This window comes from Vanessa cardui, chromosome 21 (assembly GCF_905220365.1).
Source record: "Vanessa cardui chromosome 21, ilVanCard2.1, whole genome shotgun sequence".
Classification (NCBI taxonomy): Eukaryota; Metazoa; Arthropoda; class Insecta; order Lepidoptera; family Nymphalidae; genus Vanessa; species Vanessa cardui.
This window is the reverse complement of record NC_061143.1, coordinates 8,891,603-8,916,523: the sequence shown is the minus strand read 5'-3', so window position 1 is coordinate 8,916,523 and position 24,921 is coordinate 8,891,603. Positions and strand designations below refer to the sequence as shown.

The 24,921-nt window shown below is 30.6% G+C and overlaps 1 protein-coding gene across 3 annotated transcripts in view; it reads right to left on the bottom strand.

Moving 5' to 3' along the window:
• Positions 1-24,921, bottom strand: part of LOC124538820 (protein trachealess) — a 197,199-nt gene that overhangs the window by 146,254 nt on the left and 26,024 nt on the right. For all 3 annotated transcript variants that reach the window (XM_047116027.1, XM_047116028.1, XM_047116029.1), the window contains exon 3: positions 12,366-12,398. In XM_047116027.1, the coding sequence (XP_046971983.1) occupies positions 12,366-12,398 (33 nt within the window). The remainder of the gene's footprint in view (positions 1-12,365; positions 12,399-24,921) is intronic.

The window sequence follows — 24,921 nt, the reverse complement described above, 5'->3', positions numbered from 1 at the left end:
AATATTACTTTTTCAAAAATAGATGTCCAAACTTTTATTAAAAAAATAATGCTTGGTTTTCTTCTAGTGAAGCGCGAAATCAAAGAACAAGGCTCGCGTTTTGTTTATTTGATTAAGACGAGACTTCACTTGTGTTTTTATAAACACTTGAGTGAAAGTAAAAAGTAAGTATTGATATTACACAATAATTACAAGTGATGCAAGTTCTTTTGTTTTCTATAAAATAAATAGGCAGACTATAAAATGGACCAGCTGGTCCTGGATAGGTTTTATTTCAGCGACATGTACCGAAATGATTAAACTTAGAAATTGGTATATTATATTTTGATTTAGATATAGATGTTATATCTAAATAAATTTATTAAATGGATAGACACCTGAAAGACTTTGCGAAGAACTAAAATCATTGTTAAGAAGGATAATTTTTTTCTTTCTAAAAATACAGCATCAATACAACTTAATACAACAATATTAAAAAAAAATACGTTCCAAATTCCACAAAAAAGTTCTTATATATCATGAACCTCTTTTTAAATATCATTTACTTTATAAAACTATTTACGATACGTGATTATGCAGTCTGTGGCTGGACAATGCAGGGTACATTCATTGTTGCTCGCTAACGATGATGTCTGTCAGCCATTACTAGGTAAAGGACTCTAACAGATGACCGCTGGGTACCGGGCAAAAGGGACGATTTGAATTTGTAAAAATACATTGATTACTGTCGCTTAAATATAGTAATGAAATGCAAAACAAACAACAAATGTACGGCTTTAAAATTGACTTTATGGATATACTCTTTGTTAGAGAATACTTTAAATAAATTTAGAAGAATAAGACAAACATTTATGTACAAAATTTTGGAGCCTTGTCAATCCTAGGTGAAGAATTAGATCAAGTTTATTATGCAAAATTTCAACTCCATAGCATAATATAAAGTGTTTCCAATAACCTAATCTAAACATGCTGAATATTGCAAGTGAATTAAATTGTTGTAAAAATATGCTTTACCACATTATAAGATTGGTGTTGTGATGTACATATAATCTAATGGAAATTAATTCGCATAAAATTATATCAGTCTTATAAGGGTAGCTAAAATGGGGATCGTTTTTTTAACAGTTCAAATAAACAGTGTTATGTGTGCGTTTTCGTGGTTAAGATAAGCTTAGAATCGGGATCGAACTTCATCATCATCCAACAGCCTGAGTATAATTAAGTTATTGAGGCTTTATGTGTAAAAAATCAGTACTATATAACAATAAGAATTGAAATGATATACTCATACTGTACCATCTCACGTAAATATTCACAAAAAGGTATATAACATATCAAATCCGTTTACCTGTAATTTATACAAAGTCAAAGTTAATTAAAGAAGTTGGTATAGGATATACCAACAAAAACGCAATACAACTATCTCAATAACTGTCAATCAGCATCGTACAAGTTGAGTGCGCTTAAGCTCTTTCATAATCTATACATACACATATAATAAAATTGGAGTGTCTGCTTGTAATACTAAAATAACCATTTTTTACTCAATGCATATGTATATACCAAAATTACATTTTTTTACAATTTTTGTCTGTCTGTCTGTCTGTTTGTTCCGGTTAATCTCTGGAACGGCTTGACCGATTTTGACGGGACTTTGAACTGATATAATAAGGAGTAACTTAGGCTACAACAATTATTTTTTTATTTGTTAAATTCAAACGCGTACAAGGTCGCGGGCACAGTTCGTTCATTAATAAAATCGAAAAGACTAAACTAAATCGAAATGAGTCGAGTAAGACATGCCCTAATTCCGCAACTGTTCGAAATTGATCGACCCTTACAAATACCGAATTCGATACCAACCATTGTTGCATTCCATGTTTTTGAGACGCGAACATTCCGAACATCGCACTGTCGAGACAGCACTTCGTTTAGAGTAATGCTTTTTGCACGCATTTGCACGAACTGGTCCGCACAATAGTGTTACACCTTGTAAGTGGTTATAAGCATTGCCAAAAAATTATCGGTAATCGTTTATAATGCTTCGGCTGTAAATCGAACGACGTGATCTCGCTATGCTCTGATAAATACTTATTTTTTTTTCTTTATGACACATATGTACAAGATGGCTGTTATCTCCTGTCATAACATTTTATATATATTGGATGGGAACAGAAATAAAATGTTTTTTTTTTTTTAATTAGCACGATGTTCTGTTCAAATTCAAGTTTTTATTTGAAGATCCACAGGATTTAATAAGTCGGTTGACAATGGATCAGAATAAACATTGTTGAGTCAATACAATACCATAATAATTGAAGTTTCAAAAATAATTTAAGTATCAATATTTGATAGCATTTTTATAATTTAATGTTTCGAAAAACCTTAAACTGCAAATTAACACGTTGAAAACTTTTTTTATATTTCAAAGGATTTATAATGATTAAAACAAAATTTGCAACATATCCTCAATCGGCTAAGACTGTTTTATTCGAAAGAAATAAAGAGATTCCTGTTTTACAATCACCATTTAAAAATAACCAACATAGGTCTCTCATATTTCCAAGTATAATTAAGGGCACTTAAAATCGATACCTAGAAAGCAATCAATTCCTCAATGACATCGAAACAAACCCTTATTATTTTTTATTCGATAATAGGCTGTCTTGAATCACTTTTAAACCAATGTGACTATAGCATTACTAGAATTGTTATTGCGTACGTAATAAGGTTCATTTTTGACTGTTTCCGTTGCATTTGGTTAGTTGTAAATCAAATTGCTCAAAGTATTTTATCCGCCAATTATACTTGGTATAATTGAATTCGATACGGTGACAATTTTCTTTAATAATTCTAGCATTATAACTTGTTTAATACATCGTTAAACAGTTTTAGAATTTCAAACAAAGAATGTACTTGTGTATATAGAGTATAAACTTATATGCCATCAATAAAAAAACACTTCAGAAATCTCAACGTTTTCTCTTTAAGGTAATTGGTAACAGGCAATAAAAAAAAATCAAATTCAAAATTCGAATTGTTTAGGTTACAGAGTATTTTTCAATACTATGATTTTATTTTGAGGTCATAGTTGTTATGTTGTGTATTGTACTTGAATATTTTTCTTCTACAATATACTGATAATATGTGATGATATGGCTTGTCCTCAGAAGTTAATGTAATTACTAGCATTTATAGCGCAAGGGCACATATAACATGAAAGATCGAAGCCTGTGCGAATGAGATAAAAGATATTCCTGTAATGTGAGAAAGAGATACTCAATACTACAATATGTACAAGCAGCAATTTGGCGCGTTTATGAAAATTTTAACTACACATCTGCGCATTATCTTTTTTTCGATAATTTTAATGTGATCATTCTATTTAAACTTTAATACAATTACTACTAGAAAATAAAAATATGTTAGTTATAGATTGTACTTTACTTTAATATCTTAATGTGTTCTTTTATTGTTTCTAATACAAATATTTTAGATTGAGATATAATATATGTGTTTTTTATATGTACAATAACTAATAGTCGATATGTCAATGTATCATCGGTCTTATACATTTAATAAACCAAAATATGGTTTTCTTGTAATTTTTAATTGAATAAATCCAATCAACCAATGTACAGTCGGGGTAAAAAAGGTTCGTCACCTTAAGATCTATTTTCGTGTGCGTGTCGTATGAACGATAATCTGCTTTACCGATCGAGAATGACATATTACGTCGCAATGATTTGATGTTTGGATTCAAAAGGTACTAAGTCTAAATCTCGATAAAGGAATAAATTTTAAAATTCACGAAGGTTTTCTTACTCTGATTGTACATAAAATTACATATAGTACGACACAGCTTATTACCGAATCATCACATCCGAATTAAGTATGCTATCCCAAATTATCAATGTATTTTTCTGACGTGACTATGATCTTTACACATATAACTTGAACTGTCATATGACCTAATATATTCGTCAATTTGACACTTCGATTTACATGCTTGCTTGCTTGCTTTCTCAGGTTGAACTGACTCGAAAATCTATAACAACGAATAGCGTCGAATGACGCGATAGACAGCTATTTCTATTGGTTGTGTCAATCGGCAATAATCGGTTTTACGAATGTTGCCGATGCTAAATCTAAGTTGTGTCGTAGTGTAACTACGTATAATTTTAGGAAAATTTTAGTACCTACATAGTCAAGAAAAACCAAGATCGCCGGTCGCTTGTTTAAATAAATATAATATTCAAATTCTCATTTCATTAAAAAGGGTGGTTCCCTTTTCATTGTTTTTTTTTTTCATTTTGGTTAAATTCATTAAATTATTCTATAGTTCCAAAAATCCAAACAAAATATAATTCCAATTTTAAATCTGCTAAGTAATTTTCGAAACATTTCTAGAAAATTGTATATTTAAATACAATTTTGTTATTATATCTTGCATCTTATGTAAATGTTTGTTCATTAATAATAATGATCTTATTATTTACTTATGTGGTCCAAAACATCTGTTGATTTAATGAAGTACGTACGTAACATCATAGCATTATGTCGTAATGTTGGTAATAATTTTTATGTATTTCATATGCACCGAAAAAGCATGTTTTTTTTGCTTAAACTAATTTTCATTTTTACTGGTATATAGATTTCAAATTACGAATTACATACTAAATGTGATTTGTAATATGTTTTTTTAAAAAAGGAATTCTGATAAATCAAATATTCTCAATATTGCCATTTCAAAAAAAACCGCCAATTCCTTTAGCATCGAGTTTTTAGTGTAATCGATACCAAACTGGTTTCTTTACCTTGAAGCCCACTCTTTAACGCGAACTCTTCAAAACTAAGAAAGATAATTTTATATTATATTTATATTACAAACCGATAATAATAACATATTTTATTTATTTTTTCAGTAGGCAACTTTTTTAATGTTAGAAATAATATGTCCTCTTTTGATGGTATAATTAAATCCGTTCAAATTGCCACACACTGACTGCGTTACATCAAAACGCCCGTCATAAGATAGATGGTGGTACTTGTGCTGCAGCGCCGTAAATCACATTCGAAGATCTTTCGTCCTTCTCTGACTCGTGATTGTTTTATATATCCATCGTCTTCCCACACACGATTATACAGACGTCCGACTTCTCGATTACAACTGAATATTATGAATCAATATTGTGAGATTTACATCTCGAATTATGTATGATGAAAAACCTTTTCAATAGAGTTAAGGATTTTTTTAAATAAACAATATTTATCATTAAAAAAAATTTAGGTACGAATTGAATTATACTTATAACAATGTATTCTTACTATGTTCCGTTACTCAAATTGTTTTATTTTATTTTAGCCACTTCTTTTCGTTTAAAAATAACGGACGATGTACAGAGAGTTCGTGTGATGAGATGTCTTAAATGGCGCAACAAGAATGAAGAGTTTTAAATGTACGTAAAAAACAATAATTTCATAACTTCCTTATTACATTAACAATAATATGCAACATATTAAACAATCGGTATCACCTGTCTTAAAACATCTTGAACAAACGAACAGTTCGCGGAATTAAAGTGGCGAAGGATAAAAAAAATTAATTTGAAAGCAGTACATTTTTATGAAATAGGCGTATGGTCAAATGGGCCAAATAGTAAGTGATGTATATACTTGAAATAAAATAATAAGAATTTTAATAAGAACAATAATAATTTATTCCAAAATAAATGGTTCCAGTGCAAATTTTCAGCTCAATCGGTTGAGTAGAACTGGTTTAATATTTAGTTACAAAATTTGACCTACACTTACTAACAGGTTAATACAAAACTTCTAACCAGCTCGATTGATGAAGACTAAAAATATAAACTTAAGGCCAGGTAAGAAGTAAAAAAATACTTACAAACCCATTATATGAAAAAATAAATAAACCAATCGAAAAAAAATGTCTAGGCTAATATCAAAATTGTTCAATCCAAAGGCCTGTGTTGTTTAAAATTATATTTCAGTAAAAACCGGTAAATATAAAAGTGACTCGAGCTAATTTACGTGCATATAATTTAACTATCTATTTTACATGGATGCTGTAACTGCTAATTTTTTCTCATCTGATAACGTATCGACGTCTCCCGCATTAAGACGTAGAGTTAAAAACATTTAGAGGCGTACACTGGTAATAATTACAAATCTTTTTTTTTTTAATAAAAATAGATTAAAATTAAAAATAATATACTGGTTCTCGCTTTAAACCTCTTATTTAAAGAATATTTTGTTCATTTATAGTTGTATCTAATTTATGCATCTATTTCAAACGTCACATCAAAACTTGAGTAAGACTGATATAAATTGAATGGAATTCTTATCATTCAATCATACCTAATGTTGAAGTAGCAAGAAATTTATTGGAACGAATGTTTTACATTAATATCTAAATAGTGAGTAATCTAAGTGTAATACTTTTGCTTACATAAAAGTAATGTGACGAAAAGTTTAATTGAATTTTATGAAAAAAACTTGTAAAGCCAAAAAAAATTATGTGTCTAAAGATTCACAAATTATCGCATTAAAAGTGTGAAAAATCCGCATAAATTATCAAGGAAAACATTAATCAAAAGCTAATATAATGGCACGTCAGCACTAATAGAATATTGCGCCTGCGCACGTCGTCTGAGCGTAATGAAAAAATAATTTAGCGAGATTTATAGCTTACTCAGACCCACGCAAATTGCCGCCAGTTTGGGACGTTTAACTTAAGTATTGCCTGCGCTTGCGCACTTCGATGTTAATTTAAAACAAGAAAAATGCATAAATGATACATGAAAATTAACGAATAAATTAGTTCGCATGTCCGTTGTAGCGTACCCTTTTATTATTACTATGAAAAATGCAAGAATACATGATAGTCTACGATTAATGAGTATTATTAATCTCTGTAATTAAAAACAAGAAACTTTAAACTATATAAAAATAAACATCAAAGTTCTTATAAAACGTATGATACTAAAAATAGTGCCAGAAACTACTTCACAAAGTATAAAAATTAAATTCATAAGTATGTATATTATTCCTGTATGTATGTTTATTTATTTTATATTTTAAAAGCAATCTCATGTTATATAATTTGAAGGAATATTAGCAACTGGGACACAATTCTTATTCCATGCACGACATTATCTTAAAATAAATCGTTAAGACATGGTCCAAACTAACTTCTGGACTATATAAATAGTGACAAGTGAATGATTTAATTAGATTTTATTTTTAAACGCTAGTTAATAGTTTGTTTGGATTGAGTATATGTCACGGTCTTGATATTATGTCCAACATTGCATTTTTCAAAAATACTAATAATTCTATTAAATGTATTTTCGACACATTATTATTCATAAATATATTAAAATTTTAAATAATGTGTATGAGCACGTTAATAGGTATTTTATTTATTACTGCATATTTGTACCTGTCTTTACACTCGGTTATTTGCATTCATCCTTAGACCCGAATCAGTAAAATTATTTCTGTAAGAATTATATGTGAGGACTTTGTGCTAAAAAATGGAAAACCTACAATTCTGATACTTGTATATTGATTTAAGCGTCATAAAATCTTATCTAATGAATAACTACAGGCACAAGGGACACAGCATCTTAGTTCCCAAGGTTGGTGGCGCATTGACGATGTAAGGAATAGTTAATATTTCTTACAGCGTCATTGTCTATGGGTGATAATAATCACTTACCATTAGGTGGCCCTTATGCTCGTCCGCCAACCTATTCCATAAAACAAAAAAAAATACAGCAAAACAGTACAAACCAGAAGACTTCTAAGGAAGTACATTCTACATCTGTCGACACACACATCTGGATCTGTCACTGTTTACTTTTACACGTGTTATCTTTATCACAATCAACATGAGCTCCAGAACGCGATACATAAAAGTGTTAAACAAAAAACGTTTAAAATGTAAGACGACATCGCGGGCGGGCACTAACTGGTTTCACTTATATCAAAGTTTTTGGGATACATCGATCGAAGGCGATTTTAATAAATACAGGTTCGTGAAATGCAAATAAGTGACGTGCAAGTTTACGAGGTAACATTAACTCGTATTTGATCGATACTCGATACATGGAATCTGTCTCGGTATTATATTATTAGTGTATAATCATAATTATACAGTTCATAATTGTGAAGATATATTTAACCCAATTATATTTATTTTTTCCGGTATATCTGTATAATAATCGTTTCGGAATATTTAATAGGTCTCGCATTTTGTATGTGCGATGCCATAAAGCGCTATTATGTTTAAGATATTAAGGTTAATATACATATAAACTACTAAAAATTTTTGTAGAATATACAGCTCTTACATACATATTTATATGAGATAACATCACATATATTACTCTGATCCCAATGTAAGTAGCTTAAGCACTTGTGTTATGAAAAATCAGAAGTAACGACGGTACCACAAACACCCAGACCCAAGACAACATAGAAAACTAACGATAATCTACATCGACTCGGCCGGAAATCAAACCCAAGACATCGGAGTGGCTTACCCATGAATACCTGTGTACACACCGCTCGACCACGGAGGTCGTCAGATATATCAAGTTAGTGTGCTTTACAAATCAACTAATCGAACCAAACTACCACCATAAGTCGTACTACTTTGTTTCATAATGTGTATGTACTTGTGACCAACTGTTGGTCTCTAATCTATCTTTCGATGCGTTCCCAGCGTTTAATGTCTAACTAGATATAAAAACAATAACGATAACCACTATATGGGTTTAGAATTTGGTGTTAAAGGTTATTTTAAAATACATATACATTACAATAAATTAAAAAACAAAAACGTTCCAAAAATATTGTGTATAGAGTTCCTATATATTTACATAATTTAATAAATATGAGGAACCTAAATATAAAAAGTTAATGTAAGTATGTTAAGGATATTATTTTTAGCAATTTCACAAAATATCAATGCATGTAAAAAATATAAAAGTGCGTTTAGTACAAGGAAGCATAAATAATAAACGGTTGTGTCAAAAGACAAACAATAAAACATGACACACGACATATTTTCACTTCGAGAAAAATGCATTCGACAGCAAAAAGTAAATACCATTGCACAAAGATAAACATTTCACAAATCACTGTAATTTAAACCTTAGGACTTACGAGATAGGGATTAAATCAGCCGCACGTGAATCTAAGTAACTTGTCCCTAAATGTATGTCTCCGTACATTTATCATTCCCACGCCATCGGTCGTTATGCAAATAAAACCACATTAGGTCGATCAATTAAGTTATTCCGTTTGTTCTGAACCGCCTATTGTAATTACAGAGTATTTCATTTTAACAGCTTCAAATATTTTTTTGTCTGGAAAAGAATGCTGACAAGTGTATAGACCACCCGAATGTACTGAGCCCGCATTGACCGAATCAATGGAAAACTTACGGTCCAAAAAACCTCTTTGGTGCATCCAGTCGATTCAACAACGGGATGCGACGAAATATATTGAAAAACAATATATTATTTATTTCGGATGATGGCTTGGCCAGGTAACTTGTGTTAGGAAAACATCGTTTGGAAAATTTGCAAAATATGTATGTATGTAAATGTGAATGTGAGTTTTAATTAGTAGGAGATGACGTAATAGATGACTAATGAGCGTTTAGTATTTTAATAAGGAAATTATTAAAATTATTACATTTTCTTCAATTCGAAATAATATTTGTTTTATTTGTCGAGGAGTAAAAAAATTTAGTAGAAAGCTATACTGTCCAGAAATACCCTCAAACAACTCAAATCAATAGTTTGTCAATTAAGATTAGAAAACTTCCAATTGTTTTATAATTTTATTCTTATTATTTTCTCTCAAGCTATATTGAGTGCAAAAGTGTAATTTAATAAATAAGACCTTGAAATATAAAAAAAAAACTAATTAAATCAAAAAATTCATTCGTATCATTTATATGATCTCTATATCTATAATAATAACTAATGGAATTTAGAATGTAATAATAATGAAAGAAAGATCCAAAGACGTATGTAAAGTTTTCTTACTTCCGCCATACAAGTGATAAAGGCAATTAAACAACAATTTCAACCCGTTGCGGCGACACGCGGTCATTATGGCCCAGGCGGCCCAAATCCGCCGTAATTGCCGGCCGCGGTACCCGATACATAACTCCCTAACCCTAACTTAAACTGCGGTGACCGGTTTGACCCATTGTTTTAGGGTTGACGAAAATTGTTTTATCTTAGAAACATACTCAGATAGTATCTCTTCTTTAATCTCTTGAAAATGTGGGTGATATTTTGATTATTATTGTCATGATATGTTTAACATCAGTGAATAAAAAATAAAAATGATAATGAATAAAAAAGAATAATCTTTTTGATAAATTGGTAGAAAGAGGCTTCTTCAGCCGAAACGACCGAGTAAATGAAACGCGTTAATCTTAACCGAATCTCAGAAAGGCAGTTTCAACATCAGTTAATTATTATGTGCATAATTTGTGTTTACAATCTATCTCATACTTTTCATATAAAACATCGTACAGGTTGCATATATGTCAAATGGAAATCTTCCCAATCAACAACGTACAATGAAGCAACGTTATAGAAGAAGGTCTTAAGACTCAAACCTCAAGCGGAAAGATTAAGCTGTGAACCGTTTAAAAAATATTACTCACTTTTTTAAACTTAAGTAGTCGTTAAAACTTGCATCAAACAAAGTGGCAGCCCTAGCAAATATTCCCATTGTTTTCCAAGCCACAAAATAAGCCATTTCTGACCGCCCCTTGAAAGGGGATGTCGATATCCAATTGAAACCGCATGATTGTGACCATTCCGCTTTATGATGTGGACCTTAATATCTGTGATGGATGTATTGACTCATTTCCGTATACCATGTGTCTTTTATATCACGGTCAGTATAAGACGGTTAAATTGTAACGCTTTGGAGATAAATTATAAACAATACAATTTTCTCGAAGTTATTTACAGTCAATATAATATTAAAATTATAACCATTAAGAAGTATGTTTAATCAATCCCCATATAGTAGAATTGCAATGTATTCAAATTATTTAGCTTTTTTTTCCGTCAGTTTTATTTTCGTTTGTCACCGAGTTTGAAATCAAAACGACTCTATATAAGTTCAATATACAAATAGCTTTACAAAATATACTTTTTCAGAAGGGGTTCGTGCAATCCCTTCTGGTTAGGTACCAACCACTCATCAGATATTCTACAGTACCACCCAACAACAATACAAAGTGTTGCTGTTTTCTGTTTTGGAAAGTGAGTGTGACAGGCGCAAGGGGTATAACATCTTAGTTCCAAAGGTTGTGTTGTGGCAATGTCTACTTGAGCTGAGATGGCCCAGTGAGCTGAGGTAGCCCAGTGGTTAGAACGCGCGCATCTTGCACGCGCGCGCGTGAAGGAAAACATCGTGAGGAAACCTGCATGTGTCTAATTTCATCGAAATTCTGCCACATGTGCATTCTACCAACCCGCATTAGAACAGTGTGGTGGAATAAGTTCCAAGCCCTCTCCTTAATGGAAGAGGAAGCCTTATTTCAGCAGTGGGAATTGTACATGCTGTTACTTTACTTTAATGTCTACTTACAGGCTATGGGCGTTAGTGACCACTTACCATCCTTACAAGGTAGCCTATTTCCACATCCACTATATGTCATAAAAAAGTAATATTATAGCCAGAATAGATTATATTATCTATAGATTTGTCTGTCACTTCTTTAATCTATAATTTGGTTAACAAATATACCATGTCGACGATATCCGGGGTATACATACATAGTTTCTATTTGTACTTCCCTAAATCAAATTCTAATACGAAATCCGTCGGATTAGTGCGGTACACAAATATTTGTCCGCTCCGAGATTAAAATATTAGAGTGGTCAGCGCTGTTTATTCTGCTGGCCGTTTGAATTTGTATTATGTGGCCTTCGCTTTTGTTTGCTTAATTATTAAAAATAAACATAATTAAAAATGTCTTCTATGCATATATTAAATAAGTAAATGATTTTTTTTTATTGTATTTGTAAGAAAAATATTATGCAATATATATATTGTCTTTGTGATTTATTTAGTGTTCGATTAAATAAACCAGTGACATAGTAATAATTTAGTATAGTTTTCTAGTAATTATATTAGAATGTTTTCATGTAGTCCGTGCAATTTGTGTAACTTTATCTTTCATTTGTATTCGTTATACACATATGGGGTTTATTTGCGATGTAAATATTAGACTACATTAGAAGTCGTAGTTTAATTAGTATGTTGGACTTAATAATAAGCAAACAATAACTTGATGTTACCTGTCCGACCAACACAGCGCCTCGTCTCGATACCTGCAAAAATAATAATCATTATTAAAATAAATCGTCATTATATACTAGTACGTGCCCCGGCGTTGTCCCGGTGAAATTTATAAATAAAGAAAATAAATAATAAATAAATAAATATTGGACAACATCACATACATCCCAATGTAAGTAGCTAAAGCACTTGTGTTATGGAAAATCAGAAGTAACGAAGGTACCACAAACACCCAGACCCAAGACGACATAGAAAACTAATAAACCTTCTACATTGACTCGGCCAGGGAATCGAACCCGGGACCTCTGAGTGGCGTACCCATGAAAACCGGTGTACACACCACTCGACCGCAGAGGTTGTCAAAATTATGTGTCATAAATATATTTTATACCCTATAGCGCTCTGGAATAAGTCGCAGTAACGTTCTACTAGCGAATTTTGGATAATAATTGTTACTAACAAACCATTTATCATTATCACTAACACCTACAAACTACATACACACTAATTCCTTATAATATTATTATGTGAGTAAAATTAAAAATTGAATACTTTCTTTGGTATATAAATGTTGTTACAATAGAGATTAATTTTAATAACACTTTCAAAAATAATTTATGTCTAGTAATATTCGTTAAACACACAAAAGCTTGCTATAGTATTATTCGTATGTTATACGTACATATAAGAATATTCGATTACATAAAGTGACACAAATTCTCATTGAAAATAATGTACAGCATAGATACTATCTGATAATAAATATCTTTTGGAAAAAACACACTGTAAGACTGACAGTTTACTTTCAACTCAACTCAGCTCAACTCAATGTCCTAACCCATTTCTGCCACTGTGAACAGCGAAGCAAATATTTCGGTGAAAAATTATATTTTATCTATGTAAATAATTAAATTGACAGAAAAGGCCCTCTGATTTTCTTTCGTTTTCGGTTCCTTTTAGGACAGGTTAATTTATTTTTAAAACTGGTGGTAATATTTAATTTAACTAGAAATAAATAAGTGTTACGCGTCTTATATCGAACAAAGGAATTTGAGTTTGAGTAAAAATAGTGTGTAGGTACACAAACACAAAATATACCTAGAACGATAAATATAACCTATAATGTTAACTATAACGATACCATTAAAAGAAACACAGGATTACTTTAAAACAGAGACCGATCACTATTATTTACTCAGCCTCGGATTTGTACCACAGCCCTATTGATCTTCGTAAAAACTTGCTACTAAACCAACGATTTGTTACTTTTATACCGATGCAATGGCGATAAGGAATGATATACGCCTGTACGATCAATATGTACTATTTTTGGTCAAGATCACTCACAATTTTTTTAACCCATATACTGTTTCATAAGCTTAGAATAAGTGAATCTGATTAAATTTTCATGAATACGCAAAACCGTAGCTATAAGTGCGTCTAAATATACAACCTAAGTAAATAAGGAGTGAAAAACTAGGCGCCCGAGCGCTGATATATCATAAGACTTGAGTGTTGAATTAAAAAAGCAAACTCAATAAGGCATGAGATGAGCGATAATGGAGATATTGAAATAATATTCTGTATTCTAACTTAAAGATAACTACGACAATTCCGTTTGCACCTGACACGGATATTATTAACTGGAAATGACAAATGCAATTGTAGTATAAATAAAATAGGACATCGGTGTATCAGTTTGAGGAAAGACTACACGGTTATTCATGAAAGTTGACATATCTTTTTTTTCTACCATCCATGGCACCAATTCTACTGTCAAATAGACAGTTTATCCCAATCGAATCTAAACTATTCTACAAAGACAACGATACCTACTGTTGCGATTTCGTCGTCGTCTTAAATTGTACATCTATATCATAAACTAGTTGTTATCCACAGCTTCAAAAAAAGGAGCCTATGCCCTTCCTTTGAGCTCAAATTTTCTTCACACCAAATATCATCAAATTCGGTTCAGTGGTTTGGTAGTGAAAGAGCGACAGACAGACAGAGATGCTTTCACATTTATAATATTAGTAAAGATAAAAGTCAATTCGAAAATACGAATAAAACTCTGATTATTTTTTGTGAAGAGCAGTCGAAGTTAGATGGGAATAGAATCGGAAACATTGCGTTATAAGTTTGAAGAATAAGTGCCTATTAATTCGCAACACTAACTTCTATAGCGCTTAACCGATCGACAAATTAGTATAAGAACTATACAGATACTTGAAAGAGCACTAATATTTTGAATATACTAATAAAATCTCAGAATATAATATGACTAATAAATAGTATACTCGAAACAAATTATTATTAAACTGAGATGTTTTCTTTCTTTTCAACCGACTTCAAAAAGGAGGAGGTTATCAATTCGTCTGTATTTTTTTTTTTTTTTTTATGTTTGTTACCTCATAACTTTTTACTGGGTGGACCGATTTTGATAATTTTTTTTTTGTTTGAAAGGTAGTGCTTCCCGTGGGGTCCCATTTTTTTTTTATTTTTTTCCGATGATGGTATCCGTATGAAAACGACATAAGTCTTAAATTTGCATTATGTATATGCGCGACAAATAGGTGAATAACTCAAAATCACGTTAACCAATTTTGATGATTCTTTACACCTGCTCCAAATATAACAATAACTAAATAACTATAACTACATTATACAATCGTAAATCGACTTTTAAGTAGTCTAATATTTTTCATTTCATTTTACCTAGGAGGACTCTCAAAAATATGTTAAATATGCAATTATTTTTATTACTTTTTAGTGCATTTTTATTTGTTTTAAAATAGTGTTTTGTTTGAAGTCGGTTTTTCTTTTTGTTAAAATTTTATTTATCTTGTTTTATTATAAAATGAATTACGTACAATTTTGTTAACATTTTAAGTAATTCAAACAGAGTCTAAAACTTTGTTATCAGCTACAAATATTGACGTCGTCCAATCGAAATACAACAAAGATCTGAGGTAATAGTTTGCATAATAAATGATTTCTATGATACCTATAATAATTACAAGGAGAAGACACCAATGATTAATAATATCATACCGTCACCTTCAATTAAATATGATAACCTATAAATTATTCCTGAACCGAATTTATTAATAATGATAATATTATTCACAGTATAAAAACAGGCGTTCATTAAAACAACCACTTCCAATAAGCCTTATCTTTAGATCCGTGACCTAGGCCATTTTCGAAGTCTACGACCTCCCGGGCCGTAAATGAATAATTCAGAACTCAGTCCTGGCTACAGCGTGGCTACATTATTAATAACTAAACGCATTACCGCGCTTCGCGTATGTAGGGCCAGTACCGGTCAAGATGCCGAGTGATATATTATTATATGACTTTTATTGCTGACTAGTGATCTGCAGTGCGATTCTGTAAGAATTCACTTAGGATCTCACTCGTGAATTGTTGACAACCACGGTGATATATCTTGATATGTTTATCCTTTAATCTTATAATTACTAAGGTCAATATCGCGTATCACATTCTGACAGTGAGGTCGAGTTCTGATTTCGATTTTCTTCATACCTGTTCAAAAGTTATTTAGACTTAGTTAAGACATTTCCTTACTTATAAATCGGGATGTAGTTTTAAAAATAGATAAAACTTTTTTGGATTTATAATGAAAAAAAACAACATTTCAATTTTTAAAAACACGTTTGAATAGCAAGTTAGTTTTAAATGTTATTGGCATAGTACATAAAATAATTATTAGAAATAACTAATACAACAAAGAAGTCTTTATATTAAATAAAACGTATGGTCTAGTATTCAGTGGGAGGGGGGGGGAGGATTTTAGATACCTTGTCTTTTTCTGTACCCCTGAAAACATTTATGCAAAAATTCATGATGACCGACTAAAGAATTTTTTTTTTTATACATTATCATATACATTACTCTGATCCCAATGTAAGTAGCTGAAGCACTTGTGTTATGAAAATCAGAAGTAACGACGGAACCACAAACACCCAGACCCAAGACAACATAGAAAACTAATGGTAATCTACAACCCGGGACCTCAGAGTGGCGTACCCATGAAAACCGGTGTACACACCACTCGACCATGGAGGTCGTCATTTCAAAGCGTAACAAACAGAGCAACTTATTTTTATTTATAATTAATTTCATTTGGACTTGTTGAATTATTCTGTAAATGAAAAAAAAAAGTATAATGATGCGTCGAATTCGATCAGGAACTATCAAAAAATTCAATTATGTATTTATGCTATTTGGTTCCATTGTATTATCATAATTACTGTATTAAATATCGCACGTCGAGCAGTAAGGTTTTTTTTAATTCAATTTATGGTCGAATTCAGTATTAAGTTTTAAATTGGTTTCTTACTGAAAGACTGGCCTTAATTTTTTTTCTTTATAATTTATTAATAAGGTAAAACAAATATTTTGAAAGTTGGTACGTACAAATATTAAATTTTTATATTCGTAATGTGCTTTTATTTGTATGAAAATCAAATATTTATGTCATAAATAATATTCTATAATAACGTGCAAATATATAATATTTACATATTTAAAATAAATATATAGTAACAAATAATAGCTGCTCAGGATTTCCTTTCAACGTCGAATAAAGGTTGTTGGTAGGTTTCAAAGCCGATAAGAGTAAGTTCTGTTCAAATGCTAACCAGCCTTTCACGAGAAGCTAAGCCTAAACATTTAGAATGATTGTCTTAAGTTCAATGTTATGAATAGATTTAACTGGGTTACTCTTTAATGTTCTTATTACAATTTCAATGCGCCTTTACCATAAATAACTACATTTTATCATTTATTTTCTAAATGTTGTTTATTGTAAAATTTAAAAAAAGAATAGATTTTTTATTGTCCTTTTTTTGAATAATCATACATCTTGTTTATAAAAAATAAATAGAAGCAGGTTATAATAATTTTTGTTATTAATTTAAATTATATAATAACGAATAAATTCCGCGAAAACACAAAACTGTTAAGTTAATTACGGAATCTGTGACGTTTATGTTCCCAGTCGGATGCAGCAACGTCATCGCGTTTTGAATTTAAATTTTCTAATTTGGAACGCATTCGGCGCTCTCAGCACGCGTTTGCGCATAAAATTACAATCACACACATCCTTACTTAGCGAAATGGCTGTTATAGCGGCTTGTGATATGACGAACGATTATACAATACATAATTGTTATATAAAAACTTTAAAAGTGGACTACATTAAATAAAATGGAGTAATTTTTTGTAAGATTATTCACATGACTTATTCCCATAATATTACACAGTAATATTTTGATATCATTTTATATTTGTAGTTACTGTTTGGAATAGTCCTTTGACAGATGATCCTAATTTTAAAAAAATTAATTTAAATATTTTAAATTCACTATGTTAAGTGAAACAACCCGCATTGGAACAGCGTGGTGGAATAATTTCCAAGCTCTCTCCTTAATGGGAGAAGAGACCATTAGCCCAGCAGTGGGAAATTTACAGGCTGTTACTTTATGTTAAATATTTCGATCATCCCTCCCTTGTTTTCGTCATTAAGTCTCCTACGAACACAACTATATCATAGTGCTGGGGCAAAGCATGTCACGTGTGTTTTATGACGACAACTTCGCTCGTTTGAAACTTCTAATCATACAAGTTCAAAGAAACTTTGACAAATGTAAATTTGATATTTTAGTTGGTAACACACTAAAGACTTCAAAACAATTGCGTTATTGTTTTCATCCATTCAATAATATAAACAGAATTTTAGCTAAAATAAAAAAGGACTAATATAACAACTGCTTTGAACTAAGCTTAATACGACCTTTTCCGATTATAAATCTGTGGACTTGAAAATAAAAGTTAAAAGCACATTGAAAAATATGTTGCTCCACTGAATAATTTCCAAAAAAATATTGAATGTTCAAGTTAAAATTGATGGCAACATTAGCATGTCAACAAAACGTTCGGAAGCGTTAAAATACGGAAATAAAATGCAAAATGACAGGTCGCGGGTGTTGACAATAGCGGAGAACGCGTCGAACGCCGCGCCGTTTCTAAACTAAATTCGATTACGTTTTATGACGTTCGAACTTTGAATGTTCGTGTTCTACGTTTAAATTCATGACATTAGTAGTTTATATAAATATATTCTTTTCAATTTTCACTTTCAAAATGTATTTATATATGAATACATTATTATTTTGAATTGTTTGTACAAAAACAGAAGGCATTTTATTATCTATAATACAGTAAGCTAAAGCGCATTTTATAACATACTAGCTGTTACCCGCGATCTTGTACGCGTTTGATTTTAACAACAAAAAAAAATATTGTAGCCTAAGTTATTCCTTATTATATCAGTTATCTTTCAATGAAAGTCCCGTCAAAATCGGTCCAGTCACTCTAGAGATTAGCCGGAACAAACAGACAGACAAAAATTGTAATAAATGTTAATTTGGTATATGTACCGTGTATACAATCATATGCATTGAGTAAAAAAGAGAATTTAATATTACATACAGAAACTCCAATTTTATTATATGTATTTATAGATGATATAGTTAACTGTAGTGCACCAAAGTCCAGTCAGTTGTATGAAGAAGTGAAACATGTTTGCGTCAGAAACGTTACATAACGATCGTCTCAAATATTTTAAATAATTAACTTATCATGACTAAGCACGTTTTACTTATATCTTCTTTTTAAGCTTTTATTTGTTTTGAATCGGATTTGAGCAAATATTATGTCGCCAATGTCAAGCGCTATGTAGAAGACACGATGGAGATTAAACGGTACGGCTGTGATTCTGTAATCTTCACCGTAACAATTCTTTCAATTTGAATTCTGTTTATTTGCGACCTATCACATAAAATATATATATATTTCGCACTGGCTATATTTTATTTTATGTGATAGTTGGCAAACGAGCAGGAGGCTCACCTGATGGAAAGTGACTACCACCGCCCATGGACTGCAGTACCAGGGGGCTAGCAGATGTTCATTATTTATTTAAATGAATATTAGATATTTTAATTTTAAATGCATAATACTAGTTGACTCTTTTTAACCTATAACCTTAAAAAATCACCCCAATTGCAACTCAAAAATATTTAAAATCCAGCGCCATTGTGGCTACGCAATATGTAGGAATTGCCATTTTATGATAACATCAACGCTGGCGAAGATTATTATTGTTCGACATATTTCATTTCGGGAATTTACGCCCTATTCGATGTTGTTTTATTAAAATTTTCTACAGTGTGTTAGCATGTGCGCGATATTGGTGCTATTTATACATACCTCAATTTATATTGGTACCCCTTGTTTTTAAACCAGGCCTTCTATTTTTGCAAATTTTCTTTTTAAAAAACTATTATGTTCTTTTTGATGTTTTAAACGTTTCGAAAACTATTAATTTTATTAAAAAAAAAACATGGTTTATAAATCAATCAAATTTATAAAATTATTTTTTTAAAAAAATATATTAAATGAACTTAAAGTCAGTTCGAAATTTAGATTCTATTAAGAATCGGAATGTTATAATTTAATTGCTCAATTTATAACATTTGCAGTTTAATTCTAATATGGAGCTAAATTGTAAATATTCTTCTAAATAGGTATTTAACGACTAATAATGCTATGCGTTATTGTAATTTATACATTTTTTATTTTATAATATATGCTATTTCCAAAAAAGGTTGTAGTGGGCAATTATTTTACCGCCAATCACCAATCAATTTATAAACAACCTATTATTATTTATATATGTATCATAGCTAATTATTATATATTTTTTGTATAATTATAATATTGTATTAGTATCATTAAGTTTGCGTTGATGTATACTTTTTCGGTATCAATTAACTTATTCAAATCTTCATTGCACACGATGTTCACCTATAATGAGCTTATCTTTTTTTAGTAGTTCATAAGTTAGAAACGATCACAGTCGTTTATAAATATCATAAGTTTTGGTAAGTTTGGTCAGGTTCAAAATATGTATATATAAATAATATAATGATTGCAATAAATAGTATCATATTGTTATTATTAAATAGTTAACAGTAAATAAAACAGAAAACCACCTAGTAACTATATTTTAAGAAAAAACATACATATTTCTAGAATTTTAAAAACAAAGACAGATTCTATGAATTTCAATTTAATAATTCAATTCTATCTTTACGAAGGCTAAACAGTAGACAGAGATGATTATTTCTTAGATATTACTGTGTTAATATCTTAGGGCGGAAGATATTACTTACCATTAAGTGACCTACATTACCAAACAATAATGTATAAACAATCTATCTGCTTTTCTAATAAAAAAATACTCATACACAAATATTGAACTTCTCATGAGATCATCGAATAAATAAAAGTTTTGTTTATATTTTTGTAATTAGCATTACCATACATAGCATACTACATATACTCGATTTTTTTTGTTTTTTTTTTTTTGCGCTTAGTACTACAGCCATTCAAGACATTTTAAAAGCTGTCTATCTTTCTGTTGTTCTTTCACGGCAACACTAAACCCAATTTGATTAATGCTATGAGGCAAACTTGAACCAAGAGTTTTTATTTCTAACTCTTGAGTACCCACTTTTAAAATGTTTGTAAAGCTGCGGGCGACCACTAGTTTATGTACAAAATTTGAAAATTAAGACATTACATTGGGAAGTCGGTTTTGATAATTCATCTAATCGTTTTTATAAAAGATAATCAGTGATTATTTAATAAATTTCATTGGAAAATAATCATTACAAAACGATCAATATTTTTTTATCATTGCAAATTTATAAATTTTACTTATTTACGTTGATTCGGCTGTGTAAAAAGTTTGCAATCTGCTCTTTTAACTACTTGTAGCTCCTATTTTATTAGCGATAAGGATCATATTTGAATACAATATTGTGCGTCTATAGGGATGCAGGCACGTTCTAATATCGGGAGCGTTCGCGTCGCGCATACAGATAGGATATTACAGTAATTTGTCGGAGAGGGCGCCACCCGCCAGCAAGTTCTTATTTCAAATCTTCAACGCACTGCCTGCTTTGGTTGTGTTATTTAAGGTTTTATTAAAATTCCGAGAAGTATTGTAAGTTACGTTGGATAAAAAAATTATTAAGAGTATAATGAAGTTATTTGTTTTCTTTCAAGGTTATATTTATTATATAACTTTATAATATAAACTTTTGACAGATTCGTTGGTTCAGTAGCTTATAAGGCCGCGAGTATGACGTCCTGGGTTCAAGTCCCAGATCGGAGTAATAAAAGTTATTGACCTTTCTGTCTAGCGAGAGAATCTAAGTAACATCCCTTAAGACAACAGTCCCGTGCTTTCCTTTGTGTGTAACACAAATAAAGCAATCGGTCATATTTATACATCGATTCGGAGTTGAGTCCGGTTCACACGATTATGAGAGTGCCTGGGTTCGATCACACATTTGCGTAATTAGTTAGTATCCATAGACAAATGGCGTCTCAACAAGTCAGATAGACATAATCACCATCACATTCCAGCTTCTATGTTATATATTTTATTTAACTCACTTGTATATAATATAATTTGACAAATACAGTTCCTATATACCCCTTATTGTAACCCGGTTTGGGATGAGTATCTAGTAATGTATACTCATAGGCAGATTTAAATAAAAAACTCAAACAATAATTGTTATGAACAGATGCATATATAAATTCATTGTTTATTGATTGATGAAATTTATTTACTTCAAACAATATATAACATAAGTAATGTACATATATGTGGGATATAGCTTGATTTAATGCACAACACGGTTTTTTAATTCATATTAACTTTATTATTTCTCTCAAAGTGATATCAATCTTAGTGACAGACAGAATAAAAAACTGACAAACGTTTCGGACATTACAAGTGGCCAGTCATTATCAAATACATAATATACTTAGAAATATATAAACTATTTCCACATATATATATAATATATCCTAGACTTCCACAGTAACCGAAGACGTCGAAGCGAAAACAATCCCGACTAAATATTCACTCGTTAATAAAGCAAACAATGCGACACTCGTGTTGTATATGATTACAGAGGAAAGCAATTAGCGAATTATCTTAACAGCAGATAAGCTAAGATAAACATAGATACCTGACACCTTGTTAGCCGAGCTGAACCTTTCCGTGATGGAGTGGTGGCTTTACGAGGTATTCATACCATGTATGAAACCTCTTTGGTAAAAACTTCTTGCATAATGTTTTCTTGAAGATTCTATATTCAAATCTGAGCAAGTACCGCATTTGTATTTGTTTATACTTGTTAAAATTAAATCGAGAAACTAATACTTATTGACTTCCAGGGATGAAGTATTATAAAATTCTATAATAGTATTTAATTGACATGACTTTGTATGTTTTTACTTTTAAAAAAAGAGGATCTACTGATTTTCTTCACCATTTTTCTCGGTATAACGATGTTAGCTTATTTTTAGATTAGATTTTTTTTCATCGTTGCCGTTAGTATGTAACTACCCAAAAATCTTTATTTTGTAAAAATGGGAGAACGTCGTGTCGTAATAAGTTGTAGTACCTCTAATCTATTTTATTATACATTCATATTGGCTAATCCTTTTGAAGTCTGAAAATGATTCTACCGCAAAACAATTTTGGTTTTGATTTTTTATTGTCATCGTAATATAGACTGTAATATCAAGATGTGGTTGACCATGGAGCAATCTTATTAAATAAGGATTTACACCAGTTTAAAATGCATTTGAGTTGTAAGTGGCCAGACATGCAGATATGGTCAGTGAATACCACAATTTGCGCCATTTGCGAGTGGTTTAGTGTTGATACCAGGAATTTCTTCAAAATCTTAATAGTATTCTACAGTACTGTAGTGATATAACGCTTTAATAATTAATATTAAATGATATCAAAATATCGGTGTCAAAGTTTTAAGACGAAATCTTTATTTCGTATATATATGTTGTCAAAAATCTAGATCCTTGAGGAATCATAAGGAGTTGTATCATAAGATAAGCTTGTTTTTTTTAAATAATATGTTACAAAAGAATCATTAAAAAGTTAAAAATATTTAAATACACTATATGGACTGTTTAAAAAAATAGTAACAAATTACATTTATTTACTTACAGTAGGTCTAAGTGTAGTTTATTCTTGTTACGAAATTCAAACAAGCGTATAATAGTTGAAGCAATCACAATATGGCGCTAAATCCTTGATCAGAAACAAAGCATTGGGCAACATTATCGCTCGGGTTGCCATTCGATCTGCGCCTGCGCCGCAATCAATAATTTTCTATCAATGACCGCACCAACCGCTTATTAGTATGGAAAAAACAATAACTATACGTAAGATTATAGACGCAACACACGACGAGACTATAAAGATATTCCATTAGTATATTAATTAAACAATATTTTTTATTCAACATTTTATATTCTAGTTAACAATAATGAAAATAGAACATACATTTTTCAACTTTATTTATACATGGCACATACAATATAGACCATCGACTAAATTAAATAACTAACATTAAAAAAAAGGAACTCTTCATTTCAGTTTTTACTCGTAGACGACAACATTCCTAGAAGCAAAACCAAAATAAAACGAATGATAATTATGATAGACATTTCGTTAAGTGGCGTCATTAAAGTATTAATAAATTGTATATAGTAAAGATAATCGGACTATAAACTTTCATTGCTTTGGAGAATGGCAGTTATGACATGCTATGCATTTATTCAGTGACCGTCCATCAATAATTTTATATCACCAATGTAATATGATGGCAAATTCATACGCGCCATGTTTGTTATTAAAACACGGTGTTGTTTAATGACTTGGAATAAAAAATGTATTAATTTTTATGTGTTAATAATAATTGTTGAGGGTTAATTGTATTTTAGATACATAAACATTATTCAGCAATTAATTGTGGCACTAATTACGAAAATAATATCGAATCTCAAAAGCGATAAACTTGCTTTGAAATTTAATAGTCATAGTATGTTAATAGGAATGAATGGAACGGATTTGTAGATGCAGAGTAAGGAAGTGCAATGACTGCTTCCTAAAATTTTGCAATAACAAATAATATCGGATTAAATAGCTGATCTGTAATAGTATAGAACTTACCATAACTAATATATGAAAAACTTTTGCCAAAGTTTTTTGTATATATCACATGCCAAACAAACAAACCATAAACAAGCTTATTTTATGCACAAGAAACACTCTAGTGAAAGCAATGACTAGCTATCCTCCTTCCCCTAAAAATGTTTTTGTAAGACCTGTTGGGGCACCTCACCAAATGGTCCAAGATTTGACCATCTTCGATACGGCGCCCGACAACGCACATCCCACAAATATTTTGTAAACCCTGGATTAAGACGGGCCTGGCTCTAAAGTCATCAGTGGTAAATTTTGAATATGTAAAACAAAATAAGATTTTTAGATATAATTTGATCAATGATAAAAATAGTTGTAGCAGTAAACTTTTTATACATGTATGTACAATGTTCATTAAATGTATCAAATTTATT